General features: G+C 38.6%; 1 protein-coding gene across 1 annotated transcript in view; it reads left to right on the plus strand.

The window, feature by feature from the left end:
• The window catches only part of LOC128644505 (threonine--tRNA ligase 1, cytoplasmic), a gene marked incomplete at its 3' end in the record, with an annotated part of 70,608 nt that overhangs the window by 41,218 nt on the left and 10,391 nt on the right, over window positions 1-18,999 (plus strand). Inside the window, 4 exon segments of the mRNA XM_053697088.1 lie at window positions 1,056-1,222; window positions 3,433-3,595; window positions 12,742-12,879; window positions 14,708-14,785. Of these exon segments, the coding sequence (XP_053553063.1) occupies window positions 1,056-1,222; window positions 3,433-3,595; window positions 12,742-12,879; window positions 14,708-14,785 (546 nt within the window).

Here is an 18,999-nt window from a genome sequence, read left to right on the forward strand (position 1 = left end):
ATTCACTTTAATAAAACGGCTATTTAGTGAGCCGGCTACAAACAAAATTATAATTCCTTTTGCAATAGTCACAAAGATCAGTGATAAAGATAAATGATTGGCTTAAAGTTTTTATGATCTCAGAACTATGCTTTCAATTAAAGGGACATAAAACTCCTCAATTTAATTTTTTCTCCGTTCATGATTCAGATGGAGTATACGATTTTAAACCACTTTCCAATTTACTTCTATTATCTAATTTGCTTCTTTCTCTTTGTTTGCTTTCTTGAAAAGCATACCTTGGTAGGCTCAGGCGCAGCGATGCACTACTGGGAACTAGCTTGGCTGATTTGTACAAATTTTTCTTTGTTTTCTTGGTGTCCATATTTGAAAAGCTGGAAGGCAGCACTACATGGCAGCAGTTTTGCAAGAACGTTCTACATTAGCAAGAGCACTAGATGGCCGCACTTTTTATTTCCTGTTATGTAATGCTTCAGGCATGTGCATGATATTTACCCGGCATCTTTTCAACAAAGAATAACACGAGAGAGAAGAAAATTTGATAATAGAATTGAAATGGATTTTTTTTTTTACATTTTTAAAAAAATCTAAATCCTGAAAGAAAAATTAGGGTTTGATGTCCCTTTAAAGTCCTGTCCACACTGTACTAGAAATAGCCCAGAGATGTTGATTGGCCGGCACTTCCTGTCTGTGTTCCCGTGTTAGTAAACCTAAACAACTGATGTTGCAAACTAGAAAATACTCTAATATGGCGTTTAAAGCAACCTGAAATTCACAAGCGGTCAGTAAATTTTAAAGGCTGGGTTTGTGAGTGCTGTAATGATTATTCATTGCCAATTTTCTGTTTTGTTATTTTAAACTTCTGAGGTGTTTGGAATTTCGTGAGACATATACGGTTACGTCTAGGTTAGCGTTAATACCTTTTTCAACATTTAAAATGATGGAAGTAATTTGATCTTTAGGATCCACACAAAACATTTTGCAAGAGAGCTGTAGATAGGCAAATTCCCTTTTTTGTTTCCTATTTTTATGGTTTTTACCGGTTTTGTGTTTAGGAAGAATATCGGAAACGGGGCTTCCAAGAGGTGGTCACGCCAAACGTCTACAACAGCAAACTGTGGCAGACATCTGGACACTGGCAGCACTACAGTGAAAATATGTTCTCATTTGAAGTTGAGAAGGAAATCTTTGCACTGAAACCCATGAATTGCCCAGGACACTGGTACCAAATGCAGTTTATTGTTTTTATAATAATTATTACACGGTGCACAATATACATGGGACACAAAGTCACATTTGACATTATACTGTTAAAGGGATATAAACCCAACATTTTTCTTTCATGGTCCTTATAGAGCATATATTAAACAACTGTCTAATTTACTTCTATTATCAGTGTCTTCATTTTCTTGTTATCCTTTATTGAAAAGCAGGGAAGTAAGTTCAGTTGTGTGCACGTGTCTGCAGCACTATACGGAAGTAGTTTTGCAACAATGCTATACATTTAGCAAGAGTACTAGATGGCAGCTCTATTTCTTGTCGTGTAGTGTTTCAGACATGTGCACGTTACCTATCTAGATATCTCTTCACCAAAGAATAACATGAGAACGACACAAATTTTATAATAGAAGTAAATTGGAAGCCTAATAGTTTTTTTGTTTTGTTCTATCTGAAAGATAAAACATTGGGTTTCATGTTTCTTTAAAACACTTTATTATTATCAGGTATTTGTAGAGCATAAACATAGGCGGTATACAAGGTAACATTTATAGAGGGTCAAATGGGTAGAGGTCCCTGCCGAGAGTTGCACTGTTGTAATTAGCTCTTATGCAGGTGATCTACAAACAGCTGGGCTCATAGGCTTACATGCTAAGGGGTTCAAGGGGATAGCAGTGGAGTTAGGAAAGGTTAGTGTAGGTTGTATGCATCCCTGAACAGTAGAGTCTTTAGGGAGCGCTTGAAGCTGTTAAAACTAGGGGAGAGTCTTGTGGAGCGAGGCAGGGAGTTCCATAAGATGGGAGCCAGTCTGGAGAAGTTCTGTAAACGGGAATGTGAGGAAGTAACAAGAGAGGAGGAGAGTAGGAGATCATGAGAAGAGCGAAGGGGACGGGAGGGAGAGTATCTGGAGACAAGGTCTGAGATATAGGGGGGGCAGTGCAGTTGAGGGCTTTGTATGTCAGAGTGAGAATTTTGTGTTTAATCCTAGAGGTAAGAGGAAGCCAGTGAAGGGATTGGCAGAGAGGCGCAGCAGATGAAGAGCGACGTGTAAGGAAGATGAGTCTGCCAGAGGCATTCATTATGGATTGTAAAGGAGCTAGGCTGCAGCTAGGGAGACCAGAGATGATGGAGTTGCACTAATCGAGGCCGGAAAGGATGAGAGTGTGGATTAGAATCTTCGTTGTGTCTTGTGAAAGGAAATGTCTAATTTAAGAGAAGTTCTTAAGGTGGAAGCGGCAAGCTTTAGCCAAGGACTGAATGTGAGGAGTGAATGAAAGATCTGAGTCAAGTCTGACTCCAAGACATCGAGCATGTGGGGTAGGGGTAATGATGGAGTTATAGACAGTTATAGAGAAGTTGGGGGGTGGAGATTGCGGTACCCCAACAGAGAGTGGTAACGGGGCAGAGGATGCCCCAGAGAAGGCTACACTAACGGTACGATTAGACAGGAAGAGAATTAACTTTAAAATAAATACTGTACCAATGTAATATGTTAGTAATCTATAGTTCAGAGAATATTTATTTGTAGCACAGTGCACAGCTCTAACCTCCTACTGCTACCGTTTCACAAAACAACCCTGTATTTATTTATTTTATTGATCATGTATTCTAACACATTAGATGGTTTTTTGTTTTTGGGTGGGGGGGTTGTTTTTTTTTTTTTTGCACTTTTGTCTGTTTATATCTATCCTGGTACTATTTTAGCAACTTATTAAACACTTAAAGAGACTTGAAACCCAATTTTTTTTTTCTTTCATGATTCAGATAGATAATACAATTTTAATAAAGTTTCCAATTTACTTCTATTATCAAATTTGCTTCATTCTCTTGTTGTCATTTGAAGTTCAGACTAAGTGCTATTGCATTGTCTTGTTATCTTGCATTTGTTGATTATGCAAATCTAATGTGTTGACTGGTCCTTTAATTTGTGTATTAGAAATGTAATATTCTTTCATTTGTATTTAAATGAAACTGGATTTGTCTGCCATATGCTCATACAGACACCCTGCATATAATTGTATACCGTGGTTACAACTCTATCTATATAATGCAAATTAAAGGGATATATTTTAAACTGGTAAAAGTTGTATATTGGAGTTTAAAATTAATTGCTTTTTCACCTTAGAGCATTTTGTATACTATGTCCTTAGAAACCTTTAAGGTGAAGTTGTTTTGAATAACTCTTCTCTCTTTTTTTTTTTTTTTTGTTTGTAGTTTGATGTTTGATCATCGCCCACGCTCTTGGAGGGAGCTGCCCCTGAGAATGGCTGACTTTGGTGTTCTTCACCGCAATGAGCTATCTGGAGCCCTTACCGGACTTACACGTGTGAGACGATTTCAGCAAGATGATGCTCACATATTCTGTGCTATGGAGCAGGTATTTTGGGTCTTTTTAATAAAAATTCTACAATGAAACGTAATTGTTTTTGTATTGTAGGAAATTTTTAATTTGTATTGATTCAAGTTGTTGACCAAGGTAATTGATAGGAAAGCTTGATACATTTGAAAATCACCAAGTAAATATATTTGAGTAATATAATATTGCATTTCTTAGGCATGAAATGCTTCATACGTGATACAATTAATGCATAATGAGCTGTTCATTGTCAGTCTAATGTTTCCTACTTCTAAAACATTCTGACTAGTCAGTGGCAGTGTGCAGACATAACGTGAGTTCAGAAGAATGCAAACGCTCTATTGGTAAGCATCTTCACAGATATCAGAGTATGAGTTTGCATACATGCTCTCGTAAAATTATGCTCCTGCATTATACTGTTCACACACTTTATTTACTGTTCACGCACTTGTACATTCTTATTTATTTTTAGACTTCGATTTTAAATTTGCTGGGGGAAGTTGTAAAATGGTTACTTTGTTTGTAATACTGATGATAGTATCTCACTAACAAAGTTAAATAAAAATACAAATGCAGAAATATAATGTGCACAAGCACTAATGTACATATTTATTTATAAAGCCATAACCCCATCCCTCTATAGTATTAAAGGGATAGTAAAGTCCAAATTAAACTTTCACGATTCCGATATGGCATGTCATTTTAAACAACTTTCTAATTTTACTTTTATCATCAAATTTGCTTTGTTCTCTTGGTATTCTTAGTTGAATGCTAAGCCCTTGAAGGCCGCCTCTTATATGAATTAATTTTACAGTTTTTCACAGCTAGTGGGCGTTAGTTCATGTGTTTCGTATAGATAACATTGTGCTCCTGCACGTGAAGTTATTTAATAGTCAGCACTAATTGTCTGACATGCAAGTCTGTCAAAAGATCTGAGATAAGGAGGCAGTCAGCAGAAGCTTAGATACAAGGTAATTACAGAGGTAAAAAGTATATTTCTATAACAGTGTTGGTTATGCAAAACTGGGGAATGATAAATAAAGGGATTATCTATTTTCTTTAAACAATAACATTTTTGGTGTTTACTATCCCTTTAACCCTTTCATGACAGGGTCATAATGTCTACATCGGAACAATGCTCCGATATAGACAAATCGAAATCACGCAATCACGAGATTTCAATTATGGGATCGGGTCAGGGGCGTCCCTATGACACTAGACACGCCCTCCAGACCGCGATCACATGCAGGAAGTGCCGTTGGCTTCAGGGCAGCCAAACGGCTATGACATTCTATTCCGTCCTAACGGCACTAAAGCCCAGCGCCATTTGGATGGAGTAGAACGCCATAACGGCACTAAAAGGTTAATACCCACTATTTTATTTTTATATATTATTTATGTATAAAACCTATTAATGTATGTGTGTGTGTATGTATGTGTGTGTGTATATATATATATATATATATATATATATATATATATATATATATATATATATATATATATATATATATATATATATATATATATATATATATATATATATATATATATTTTAATCTATTATTTGTTTCAGGGTTAGGCTTTCGAGGCCTGAATAATTCACTTCCAATTCTGGCAGGAATTTCAGAGATAAATTACAGGGAATAAATAATGAGAGCGCATTAAAAAGTGTTTTGTTAACTCTGCATAAACAAACATTTCCCTTTTTAAAAAGTTTGAGCTTTTCAACCTAGTTCCCTTGTTTCTAAAGATAATGTTCACATGACTGAAAAGATTCTCAGAAATTGCCTCAGTTTCTTTCCTATGACTTAGAGAGTCCACAATGTCATTCCAATTACTAGTGGTATATTCAACTCCTGGCAAACAGCGGGAGGAGGCAAAGAGCACCCCAGCAAAGCTGTTAAGTGTAACTTCCCTTACCCATAATCCCCAGTCATTCATTTTGCCTCTGTTAATGGAGGATGTGCAAAATTGGTGTCTGAAGATAAATAATACTTTTATGGGTACTTTCCCTGCAAGCACGGATTGGGATCTAGCTGTAACCACATCAATCTTTTGAGTAAGAGTAGTGGTGACTTTTAGCAGTTAGAAGTAAAGCAAAGACTACCTCGCTGCCTTCTAATATTTTGCTACCCCTTTGTAGAAAGCCAGGGTTGGTTACTCTGTTCTTTCTTTTACTACAGGTCCCTGATGGGTAGTGGAGTACTGGTCACACCTAAGTAGCTGTTACCTGCCCCACAGCTGGATCCACAGGTAAGTGCATTTTCCTTCTAGGTACTGAAGGATAGCACTTTAGAGGTAAATCCTCTAGTGGATCTAATTTGGGACATTGATTATCTAATTTTTTGCTTAGATACATTCTTTGGGCAGATTTGCAGGCACATTGTATGCTTAACTTATGCATGTAGAGAGACTAAGGGGTTAATAGTAAGCAGTGTGCTTAAGATTTAATTCTTATAAACTGGATAGAGTTTATGATTCTCCATCTTCTGAGGAGGTTTTTCCTGGTCCCACGAAAGATGTCTGAAATTATAGCTCAGGAATGGGATAATCCAGGGGTTACTTTTCCCCTTCCCCTCTTTTTAAAAAGATGTTTCCTGTTGCTGACTCTATTCGTGAATCATGGAGCACTGTGCCTAAAGTAGAATAAGCTATTTCTACTCTTGCTAAGAGATGATAGTTGCTCTTTTAAGGATCCCATGGATAAGAAGCTAAAGGCATATTTTAAAAAGATGTATATTCATCAAGAAATACAGTGGCAACCTGCAGCGAGTATTGCCCCAGTTACGGTAGCAGCATCTTATTGGTGTGATGCCTTGTCTGATCTTATTGCAGAGGAAACTACGGTAGAGGAGATCCAAGATAGGATAAAAGTAGGGATAGACCGATATACCGTAGTGGCCGATATTTGGAATTTCTGAAATATCCAGAAATTACCGATATGGAGCAAATCCACACAGAGCTAAATTACTTTTGATTTGCTCATAGGGTCTGCAATACATAAAATCAAAATGCTTGCTAATTGCTGTCACAATAGAACATTATTTGTTGCATTCTGATAAATTTTACACATTTGCAAAACATTTCACTAAAGCTGCTATATTTGATTTTTTAATTTAAATATTTTATTTTTCCCTTTCATGGGCATAGAAAAAACATTTAAAAAATGATAGTTCAGGCATATCAATTAAATGTCCACAACAACAAACCTTGAGTAGAAAGCTATGCAGTATAGGAGACTAGTATCAATATTCTCTAGCAGTGGATAGCAAGGTTCTGACCATTAGGTGGCGCTGTTACACATGTATAAAACTGCCCAAGTGACATAATAAAGAAACTTATAGTCCACTCCTCAGTACCAGGAAAGGAATTTGCAATCCAGTAAATATTGCAAATAAATAAATGACATCAGTGCTAAATCCAAACTTTATTGTGATGTGTTTTTTTTTTTAACTTTAAACCATTATCTGTAAAGTGTACCAAGTGAGCGTGTTTTTAGGGAAGTGGCAGCAATATATGGAAAAAAACAGAATCAGTTTAACAGGAGAACATGCTGAAATGCTATGCTTTTCTGCACTGTGTTTTCTACTTTACTGGTAGTATTGAAAAAATCGTGTAGTATCTAGCTTTGCAGTAGTGGCTTAAATTTAATTTTATATCAGTGTGCAGTTTAAAAGGCATTTATGCAATTTTTCTATGTTTTGGGAAATAATTTAATAAGTTAATTTTCAAGCACTTTATTTTTCCCAGGTGTTTACTTTTAATGTGTTAAACTTTTAATAAGCATGTTCAGTTCATACCAGATTTGCGTAGAAATTGTGTTGATTTTTAAAAACTTTAAATGTACAGAATATCGACCCCTGTTATCGGTTATCAGCCTAAAAGGTGGTCAATAATTGGTATCGGTATCGGCCCTAAAAAAACGGTATCGATCTATCCCTAGATCAAAGCTCTCAAACTGGCCAATACCTTTATCTGTGATGCCAACATGCAGATAATTAGACTGGGAGCTAAGATGTCTAGCTTCACTGTATTAGCCAGCAGAGCTCTGTGGTTAAAATCCTGGTTGATGATGTTTCTTCAAAGGCCAAGCTTTCGGCTTTACCTTATAAGGGTAAAACTCTGGACCTGGTCTGGCAGAAATCAATTCAGAGATTATGGGTGGAAAGTATAGACCTAATTTTCGTTCCTTTCGCAACTTTAAGGGACAGAAGTCCTCCTCATTCTCTTCCAATCCAGGTCCACTTGGAACTCCATCCAGCCCTTGAACAAGGGGAAGCAAAACAAAAAGTCTTCCGCTGACTCTAAATCAGCATGAAGGTTCCGCCCCCAATTCAAGTGGGGGGCAGGCTTTCTTTTTTTTCATCAAGCCTGGATACGTGATGTTCCAGATCCAAGGGCTGTGGACATAGTATCCCTGGGTTACAGAATGGGATTCAAGTTTTGCCCTCCAAGGGGCAGATTTCTCCTGTCAAGACTATCCTCAAACCAGATAAAGGAGGCCTTCTTAAATTGCGTAAAGAACCTATCCTCCCTGAGCATTATTGACCAGTTCCTCTAAGGGAACAAAGTCTAGGATTCTATTCAAATCTATTGGTGGTTCCCAAAAAGGAGGGAACTTTTTGTCCCATCCTAGATCTCAAGTGTCAACAAATTCTTCAGGGTTCCATCCTTTCAAGATGGAAACTATTCGTTCCATTCTTCCCTTGGTACAGGAAGGTCAGTTTATATCGACCATAGACCTGAAGGATGCATGCCTTTATGTTCCCATTCACAGGGAACATCACCAGTTTCTGAGGTTTGCTTTTCTGGACAAGCATTTTCAGTTTGTTGCACTTCCATTTGGTCTGGCCATGAATCCCACAATATTCACAAAGGTTCTGGGGGCGCTATTGGCAGTGATCAGATTCCAGGGAATTGCTGTGGCTCCTTATCTAGACAGCATCTTGGTTCAGACTTCATCTTTTCAACTAGCACAATCTCATACAGAGATGTTGTCTCTTCTACGTTCCCACGGGTAGAAGGTGAATCTCGAAAAGAGTTCTCTAATTCTATCTTCAAAAGTGTGTTTGCTAGGGACAATAAAAGATTCCCTGTCCATGAAGATTTTCCTGACGGAGGTCAGAATATCCAAACTTCTTGCTTCCTGCCTTTCTTTCCAGACTGCCTTTTGTCCATCAGTGGCTCAATGCATGGAGGTGATTGGTCTGATGGTGGCTTCTATGGACATCATCCCTTTTGCTCGGTTCCATCTGCGACTGCTGCAGCTTTGCATGCTCCGTCAATGGAGACGGAGACCATTCTGATTTATCACAGAAGATACATCTGGACCCCCTAACAAGAAACGCTCTCTCGTGGTGGAAATCACAGGAACTTCTGCCTCCGAGCACTTTCTTCCTGAGACCTTCCTGGGAGATTGTGACTATGGACGTCAGGCTGGGGAGCTGTCTGGGGTTCTCTGAAGGCTCAGGTCCTGTGGTCTTGGGAAGAGTCCATCTTGGAGTTGAGAGCTATCTTCAATGCCCTGTCAGCGTGGCCTCAACAGTCTATAGTCCAGTTTATCAGATTCCAGTCGGACAACATCACCTCAGTGGCTTACATCAACCACCAGGGAGGGACTCGGAGTTCCTTAGCCATGAAGGCGGTAACTCACAATTTGCAGTGTGCTGAAGCTCACGATTGTCTATCTCCCATCCACATTCCAGGAGTGAACAACTGGGACGCAGATTTTCTTAGCAGACAGACCTTTCATCCTGGGGAGTGGGCTCTTCATCCGGAAGTGTTCTCTCAGATAACCCTCAGGTTGGGAGTTCCAGAGTTGGATCTGATGGCGCCCCGCCAAAATGCCAAGGTTCCCAAGTACGGCTCAAAATCAAGAGATCCTCAGGCCGTTCTGATAGATGCTCTAGTGGTTCCTTGGATGTTCTCTCTGGCATATCTGTTTCCTCTGTTTGCTCTCCTTCCACAAGTCATTGCTCATATCAAACAGGAGAGAGCATTGGTGATCCTAATAGCTTCTGCATGGCCTCGCAGGATCTGGTTTGTGGATCTGGCAAGCATGTCATCTCTACCTCCTTGGAGGTTACCTCTGAGGAAGGACCTTCTTATTCAGGGTCCCTTCCTCCATCCAAACGTGGATTCTCTGAAGCTGGCTGCTTGGAGATTTAACGCTTAGTTCTGTCTATACGTGTTTATTCTGAAGCGGTCATTGATACTATGCTTCAGGCTCGCGAACCTGTTACCCTCAAGATTTACCATAAGGTATGGCGTAAATATCTTTATTGGTGCAAATCTAAGGTTTTTTTTTCCTGGAGCTGGGTACGGATTCCCCTTATTTTATCCCCGTATTTTATCTTTTCTTCAGGAGGCCTGGAAAAAGGTTTGCAAGTTAGTACTCTGAAGGGTCAGATTTCTGCATTATCTATCCTTTTGCACAAACGTCTGGCAGACTTACCAAATGTTCAAGCTTTTGTACAGGCCCTGGTCAGGCCTGTGTTTAAACCTGTTGCTCCTCCTTGAAGCCTTAATCTTGTTCTTAATGTTTTGCAGCAGGCTCCGTTTGAGCCAATGCATGTTGTTGTTGATATCAAATTGTTATCTTGGAAGGTATTGTTTCTCCTTGATATTTCTTCTGCTCGCAGCTCTGTAGTGTGATTCTTTGTACCTTATCTTTCATGCAGATAAAGCGGTCCTTCATACTAATTTGGGTTTTCTCCCTAAGGTGGTATCGGATCGAAACCTTAATCAGGAAATTGTAGTGCTAAAAATAAATACACAGAGCGCCCCCTAAAAGGCTAAGACACTAGTAGTGACAAGATTATTTAAATAAAAAATATATTGAAATTCTATAGGGGTATATAAAATATTTTATAAGCTACTTATAGCTAAAATATACAAACAAGATACAAAAGTGGATCCACTTAAAATTAACAATAAAATATGCATATATCTATATAAAAAACAATACAATTGATGTTAAAAACCACAACAATATACAATCTTAATCACAAAATAAATTACAATAAAACAGCTGTTGATGGTTGGATAAAAAATCTAAATATATAAAAACATCAATTTTACTGAGTAGGTGTCCATAAATATGTAGGTCCCAAACTTTAAATTCTTTCCAGAGAGTGAATGTCCAATATGAAGATTCTATTTTAAACAGTTATCCTTATATATCCCTCGATAAACGGTGAAATGATGAAGTGTGTAAAAAAGAAAAACGTAGTGGTTTTCAAATCAAATTTCAAAAATTATTGTGAATATCCAAAAAATCCTGAAAAGATGATGTGATGAAGTGGGCGTGAATAATCAAAAATGTGTGTACACAACAATGAAAAAATAAAAAGGAAAAAATGTGAAAAAATAATCCAAATGAATATTTAGGATGTGTTAAAGTGAATAACACACTTATAAAGTGACCCTTATGTGAATACAAGATGTGAAGAGATGCTCCTAAAAAGTTATTCCTGTGTGTAAATGATGGAAAAAATACAGAAATGGATCCTATGTCCCAGGGATCAATTCATTCAAAGATATACCTGTAATAAAACAAATATAACATAGTGCAAAACTGCTATTCAAACTTAGTCAGTAATTGAAAAGAAGCTTACCATATATATGTCAACGCGTTTCGGCCCTAAGAACTGGGCCTTTATCAAGACTGATATTCATTTGGATTATTACACACATTTTTGATTATTCACGCCCACTTCATCACATCTTTTCAGGATTTTTTGGATATTCACAATAATTTTTGAAATTTGATTTGAAAACCACTACGTTTTTCTTTTTTACACACTTCATCATTTCACCGTTTATCGAGGGATATATAAGGATAACTGTTTAAAATAGAATCTTCATATTGGACATTCACTCTCTGGAAAGAATTTAAAGTTTGGGACCTACATATTTATGGACACCTACTCAGTAAATTGATGTTTTTATATATTTAGATTTTTTATCCAACCATCAACAGCTGTTTTATTGTAATTTATTTTGTGATTAAGATTGTATATTGTTGTGGTTTTTAACATCAATTGTATTGTTTTTTTATATAGATATATGCCTATTTTATTGTTAATTTTAAGTGGATCCTCTTTTGTATCTTGTTTGTATATTTTTTAGCTATAAGTAGCTTATAAAATATTTTATATACCCCTATAGAATTTCAATATATTTTTTATTTAAATAATCTTGTCACTACTAGTGTCTTAGCCTTTTAGGAGGCGCTCTGTGTATTTATTTTTAGCACTACATTCACCTTTTTGGGGGCGCTGGTACCCACAATACTAGGAGCTACAGACACAAGGTTGAGCGCTATCAGATTTTAACAGATTTTTACTTAATCAGGAAATTGTAGTTCTTTCTTTTTGTACTAATCCTTCTTTTATAAGGAATGTCTTTTGCATAACTTGGATGTTGTGCATGCTCTAAAATTTTACCTACAAGCTACTAAAGATTTTCTGCAATCTTTTGCCTTGTTTGTTTTCTCTGGAAAGCGTAAGGGTAAGAAGGCCACTTCTACTACTCTTTACCTCTGGTTAAGAAGTATGATTCGTTTTGCTTATGAGATTGCTGGTCAGCAGCCTCCTGAGAGAATTATGGCTCATTCCACTAGGGCTATCTCCTCTTCTTGGGCTTTCAAAATTGAAGCTTCTGTGGAACAGATTTGCTAGGTGGCAACATGGTCCTCTTTGCATACTTTTTCCAAATTCTACAAATTTGATACATTTGCCTCGGCTAAGGCTTCTTTTGGGAGAAAGGTTCTTCAAGCGGTGGTGCCTTCTGTTTAATTATAATTTGGCAGTTTTTTTGAGTAAACCTCAGGCATCTTTTCTCCCTTGTGTTTCTTCTTTTTCCATTTTCCTTCGGCTGAATGACTGGGGATATTATTATTTTGGGTAAGGGAAGTTACACTTAACAGCTTTGCTGGGGTGCTCTTTGCCTCCTCCTGCTTGCCAGGAGTTTAATATCCCACTAGTAATTGGAATGACTCTCCATGTCCGGAAAGAAATTTATCAGGTAAGCATACATTTTTGTTTTTAAGTGGGGAAAAAAAGATTTAAAATATGAAGCACATATACTCCAATAATAGGAAATCCAAATGGGGATTCAGAGTCAGATGTTTGACAGAGATTTGTTTGTGTTCTTAATTGCAGATTGAAGAAGAGATAAAGAGCTGCCTGCATTTCCTGCGCTCTGTGTACGATGTCTTTGGTTTCACTTTCAAACTAAACCTCTCCACTCGTCCTGAGAAGTTTCTTGGTGACATAGAAGTGTGGAACCAAGCTGAGAAGGTATGGAAGTGCTCTATAAACCCAAAAATGCTAACCACTTTGATTTGTCTTCAATGTACTGTTTCATTAAATTTTTTCATTTTGTTAATAACACTGATACAAAAATAATTGTACAATCTTATCTCGCATGTTCCAACATACTCCCAACATATCTCACGGTACCAAATGACACATATAACAGAAATATCTACATAGTACTTTTTCATGTTGAGAATGTAAAATCTGCATTGGAACTTTTTTTAGCCTGGAGTCTGAAGACTTCATTAAAGATTTTTCATAGAAAAAATGTCCACTTATACCACAACAATTGACTGAACAGAACACAACATTTTGTTAAATTTGTATCAAAACACTATGGGCCAGATTACAAGTGGGCACTGGTATTACAAGTTAGGTGTAATGTGAACGCAACCTCATGTTCGCATTGCAGGGAAGCATTGTGCTCATGAGGGTGTGCTTCCTTAGACTCCAATGGGAGCCTCGTTCTTAGTGCAGTGAAGGGGGTAAAAAGCACAGCGATGGGCAGCAAATATAAATGAATATATACATATATATTTGTTTATAAATATACAATATATAAATATATATGCAGTTTTTTTTTTTTTAAATACTATTTTTTTTAATAAGCACTACATACTATATTTTGGGGGACAAACTGGTTAATTTTTTGAGCGCTAATTGCTATTGTGAGCTTGGGGTAGCAATAACTATCCACTTGTAATAGCTGGTTATTTATCATGTGCCCGTAAACGGAACTTCTCAAGTTATTGATCTAGGCCAATTTAGGTATATTTCATGCCACCATTTCCCTTCCAAATGCTATCATATAAAAAATAAAATCATTATCTTTTTCACAAACGTTTTGGGTTTTTCACTGAAATTATTTACATACCGCTTGTACAATCATGAAACAAATGATTGTAAAAGCTTTTCTGGCATCCCCTTTTGTCGGGGAAAAAAGCAGACATACATGACTTTCCCATTGGTTTTTGGTAATTAGAAGGTTGCTAATTGCAGCTGCCCACCACAGTCGTGAAATTCCTGGTAGAAGGTTACTTAATTAGCTTCTAAGGGAAATACGTTTTTAATGTAAGTATTACACTCCAACCATCTAAGGTACTGCCAGTATGCAGTTTAGGGCGTATATCTTTTTTATTATTATTATTCCACAGTGTAGTGATTTTCCCCCCCCCCCTCCTCAACACTTCCACCTCCTGCCATCTTTGATACTGGCTGCTGTCTGCCAGTACCTGATTTTTTTTATTTATTTTTTTAAATATTCAATTCATTTTTTTTATTTCATTAAAAAATAATAATTCTGTAGTGTAGTGGTCTCACCCTCCCTGCGATGATTATGTAGGTTAGCCCCAACCCCCCATATCGGCCCTTTTCTGTAGTGCAGTGCCTCACCCCTCCCTCTCTCTTCAAAACCATTTTTCTTTAGGTAGGGGACCTGCCCACCATCCTTCCCACACCTCCCGCCGGCACCAGCAGATAAACTTTACAGGCAGTGTCACTTTAACGTTCAGGCATCTGCCTTCATATGGAACAGGAGCACTGATCATGCTCCATTCTCATGTGAAGAGAGATGCCTAAAATACGATGGGCATAAATATGAACTTTCCATTTAAACCTTGTTACTGATACTTCTTTCCATAGGGATGCCAGATTCTCCTAATTTATGTAGTAACAATGTACAAAGTAGAGATAATTTCTCCATATAAAAAGATGCTGATATAATAATAAAAGGATGCTTACACACTCTATTTACAATAAAGAAAGATGCTGACATGCCTTGTTTACAATAAGTTGCGTTTTTGTTTTTCAGCAACTCGAGAACAGTTTAAATGAATTTGGTGAAAAATGGGTTTTAAATCCAGGTGACGGAGCCTTCTATGGACCAAAGGTTAGTTACTATTCTTCATTTATAAAGAAGATTCACGTTTCATTTTGCGCTTCAAAATATTTTATTTATTGTTTTTTTTTATGTATTCATTTTTTAATATATTTGTGGGTTCTTCAGAAGTTTCTCTACTGGCAGAAAGCTAGCATAAACTGCATTAAAGGGTCAGTAAACATAGAAAACATATTCATTCTTCTAGAGCACAGAGAGCAGGTCTGGAAAAACAGTATTTCTCTTGTTAAGTGTGTTCAGTCCACGGGTCATCCATTACTTATGGGATATATTCTCCTTCCCAACAGGAAGTTGCAAGAGGATCACCCAAGCAGAGCTGCTATATAGCTCCACCCCTCACATGTCATACCCAGTCATTCTCTTGCAAGTCTCAACAAAGGAGGTTGTGAGAGGAGACAGGAGTAACATTCTTCAATCAAAAGTTTATTATTTTAAAATAGCACCGGAGTGTGCTGTTTGTTCTCTCAGGCAGTATTTAGAAGAAGAATCTGCCTGCGTTTTTTCTATGATCTTAGCAGACGTAACTAAGATCCACTGGCTGTTCTCGCACATTCTGAGGAGTGGGGTACTTTCAGAGAAGGGAATAGCATGCGGGGTCCCCCGCAAATGAGGTATGTGCAGTAAAATATTTTCTAGGAATGGAATTGACTATGAAAACACTGCTGTTACCCATATGACGTAAGTACAGCCTTTAATGCAGTAGTAGCGACTGGTATCAGGCTGATAAATGTATGCGCAGTTGAGTTATTTTCTAGGGACTAGAATTTAACTTTAAATACTGTTAGTACTGAAATAAATGTATGAGCCTTAACTGCAGTAGAAGCGACTGGTAGCAGGCTTGGTGATAACTTTGCATAACACTGGAAAGTTGTTTTTTAAAATGTTTACTGGCATGTTATTCGTTTTGTGAGGTACTTTGGTGATAAATCTTTTTGGGCATGATTTCTTTCCACATGGCTAACGTATTGCATAGACACCATTATATCAGGTCTCCCACTGTTGTGATATGAGTGGGAGGGACCTTTTTTTAGCGCCTTGTTGCGCAGTTAAAATTTCTAGCACAGTCTTCCTGCTTCTTCCTCTTTGATCCAGGACGTCTCCAGAGAGCTCAGGGGTCTTCAAAATTCATTTTTGAGGGAGGTAATCAGTCACAGCAGACCTGTGACAGTGTGTTTGACTGTGAGAAAAGCGTTAAATCTTAAATTGATTATCCGTTTTGGGTATTGAGGGGTTAATCATCCTTTTGCTAATGGGTGCAATCCTCTGCTAATTTCATACATTTACTGTTTAAAATTGGTTGCTATAACCGTATTAGTTCGTTGTTATTTCAACTGTGACAGTTTTTTTTTGTGTTTTTAAAAGCGCTGCAGCGTTTTTTATATTGCTTGTAAACTTATTGAAAGAAATTTCCAAGCTTGATAGCTTCATTGCTAGTCTGTTTAAACATGTCTGACACAGATGAATCTGCTTGCTCATTATGTTTAAAGGCCAATGTGGAGCCCAATAGAAATATGTGTACCAATTGTATTGATGTTACTTTAAATAAAAGTCTGTCTTTACCGGTAAAGAAATTATCACCAGACAACGAGGGGGAAGTTATGCCGCCTAACTCTCCTCACGTGTCGGTACCTTTGCCTCCCGCTCAGGAGGTGCGTGAGATTGTGGCGCCAATCACATCAAGGCACTTACAAATCACTTTACAAGATATGGCTAATGTTATGAAAGAAGTATTATCTAATTTGCCTGAGTTAAGAGGCAAGCGCGATAGCTCTGGGTTAAGGACAGAGCGCGCTGATGATATGAGGGCCATGTCTGACACTGCGTCACAATTTGCAGAACATGAGGACGGAGAGCTTCATTCTGTGGGTGAAGGATCTGATCCAGGGAGACCGGATTCAGACATTTCTAATTTTAAATTTAAGCTTGAGAACCTCTGTGTATTACTAGGGGAGGTATTAGCGCCTCTGAATGATTGCGACACGGTTGCAATCCCAGAGAAATTATGTAGGCTGGATAAATACTCTGCGGTACCGGTGTGTACTGACGATTTTCCTATACCTAAAAGGCTTACAGAGATTATTAACAAGGAGTGGGATAAACCCGGTGTGCCTTTTTCCCCTCCTCCGATATTTAGAAAAATGTTCCCAATAGACGCCACCACACGAGACTTATGGCAGACGGTCCCTAAGGTGGAGGGAGCAGTTTCTACTTTAGCCAAGCGTACCACTATTCCGGTGGAGGATAGCTGTGCTTTCTCAGATCCAATAGATAAAAAAATTAGAAGGTTACCTTAAGAAAATGTTTGTTCAACAAGGTTTTATCTTACAGCCCCTTGCATGCATTGCGCCCGTCACTGCTGCAGCGGCTTTCTGGTTTGAGTCTCTGGAAGAGGCTATTCGCACAGCACCATTGGATGAGACTTTGAACAAGCTTAAAGCCCTTAAGCTAGCTAATGCATTTGTTTCGGATGCCGTTGTGCATTTAACCAAACTAACAGCTAAGAACTCCGGATTCCCCATTCAGGCGCGCAGAGCGCTATGGCTTAAATCCTGGTCAGCAGATGTAACCTCTAAATCTAAATAGCTTAATATTACTTTCAAAGGGCAAACCTTATTCGGGCCCGGCTTGAAGGAGATTATTGCTGACATTACTGGAGGTAAGGGTCACACCCTTCCTCAGGACAGGGCCAAATCAAAGGCCAAACAGTCTAGTTTTCGTGCCTTTCGTAATTTCAAGGCAGGAGCAGCATCAACTTCCTCCGCTCCAAAACAGGAAGGAACTGCTGCTCGTTACAGACAGGGTTGGAAAAGCAACCAGTCCTGGAACAAGGGCAAGCAGGCCAGAAAGCCTACTTCTGCCCCTAAGACAGCATGAAGAGAGGGCCCCCTATCCGGAAACGGATCTAGTGGGGGGCAGACTTTCTCTCTTTGCCCAGGCTTGGGCAAGAGATGTCCAGGATCCCTGGGCGTTGGAGATCATATCTCAGGGATATCTTCTGGACTTCAAAGCTTCTCCTCCACAAGGGAGATTTCATCTTTCAAGGTTATCAGCAAACCAAATAAAGAAAGAGGCTTTTCTTCACTGTGTACAAGACCTCCTAGTAATGGGGGTGATCCACCCAGTTCCGCGGACGGAACAAGGGCAAGGATTTTACTCAAATCTGTTTGTGGTTCCCAAGAAAGAGGGAACCTTCAGACCAATCTTGGACCTAAAGATCTTAAACAAATTCCTAAGAGTTCCATCATTCAAAATGGAGACTATTCGAACCATCCTTCCCATGATCCAAGAGGGTCAGTATATGACCACAGTGGACTTAAAGGATGCCTACCTTCACATACCGATTCACAAAGATCATTATCGGTACCTAAGGTTTGCCTTTCTAGACAGGCATTACCAGTTTGTAGCTCTTCCCTTCGGGTTAGCTACGGCCCCGAGAATTTTTACAAAGGTTCTGGGCTCGCTTCTGGCGGTACTAAGACCGCGAGGCATAGCGGTGGCTCCGTACTTAGATGACATTCTGATACAAGCGTCAAGTTTTCAAAATGCAAAGTCTCATACAGAGATAGTTCTAGCATTTCTGAGGTCGCATGGATGGAAAGTGAACATGGAAAAGAGTTCTCTGTTACCACTCACAAGGGTTCCCTTTCTAGGGACTCTTATAGATTCTGTAGAGATGAAGATTTACCTGACGGAGTCCAGGTTATCAAAAATCCTAAATGCTTGCCGTGTCCTTCATTCCATTCCAAGTCCATCAGTAGCTCAGTGCATGGAAGTAATCGGCTTAATGGTCGCGGCAATGGACATAGTGCCATTTGCGCACCTGCATCTCAGACCGCTGCAATTATGCATGCTGAGTCAGTGGAATGGGGATTACTCAGATCTGTCCCCTTTACTAAATCTGGACCAGGAGACCAGAGATTCTCTTCTCTGGTGGTTGTCTCGGATTCATCTGTCCAAGGGAATGACTTTTCGCAGACCAGATTGGACGATTGTAACAACAGATGCCAGCCTTCTAGGCTGGGGCGCAGTCTGGAATTCCCTGAAGGCTCAGGGATCATGGACTCAGGAGGAGAAACTCCTTCCAATAAACATTCTGGAATTAAGAGCGATATTCAATGCTCTTCTAGCTTGGCCTCAGTTAGCAACAATGAGGTTCATCAGATATCAGTCGGACAACATCACGACTGTGGCTTACATCAATCATC

This window comes from Bombina bombina, unplaced genomic scaffold, assembly GCF_027579735.1.
Source record: "Bombina bombina isolate aBomBom1 unplaced genomic scaffold, aBomBom1.pri scaffold_1254, whole genome shotgun sequence".
NCBI classification, from domain to species: Eukaryota; Metazoa; Chordata; class Amphibia; order Anura; family Bombinatoridae; genus Bombina; species Bombina bombina.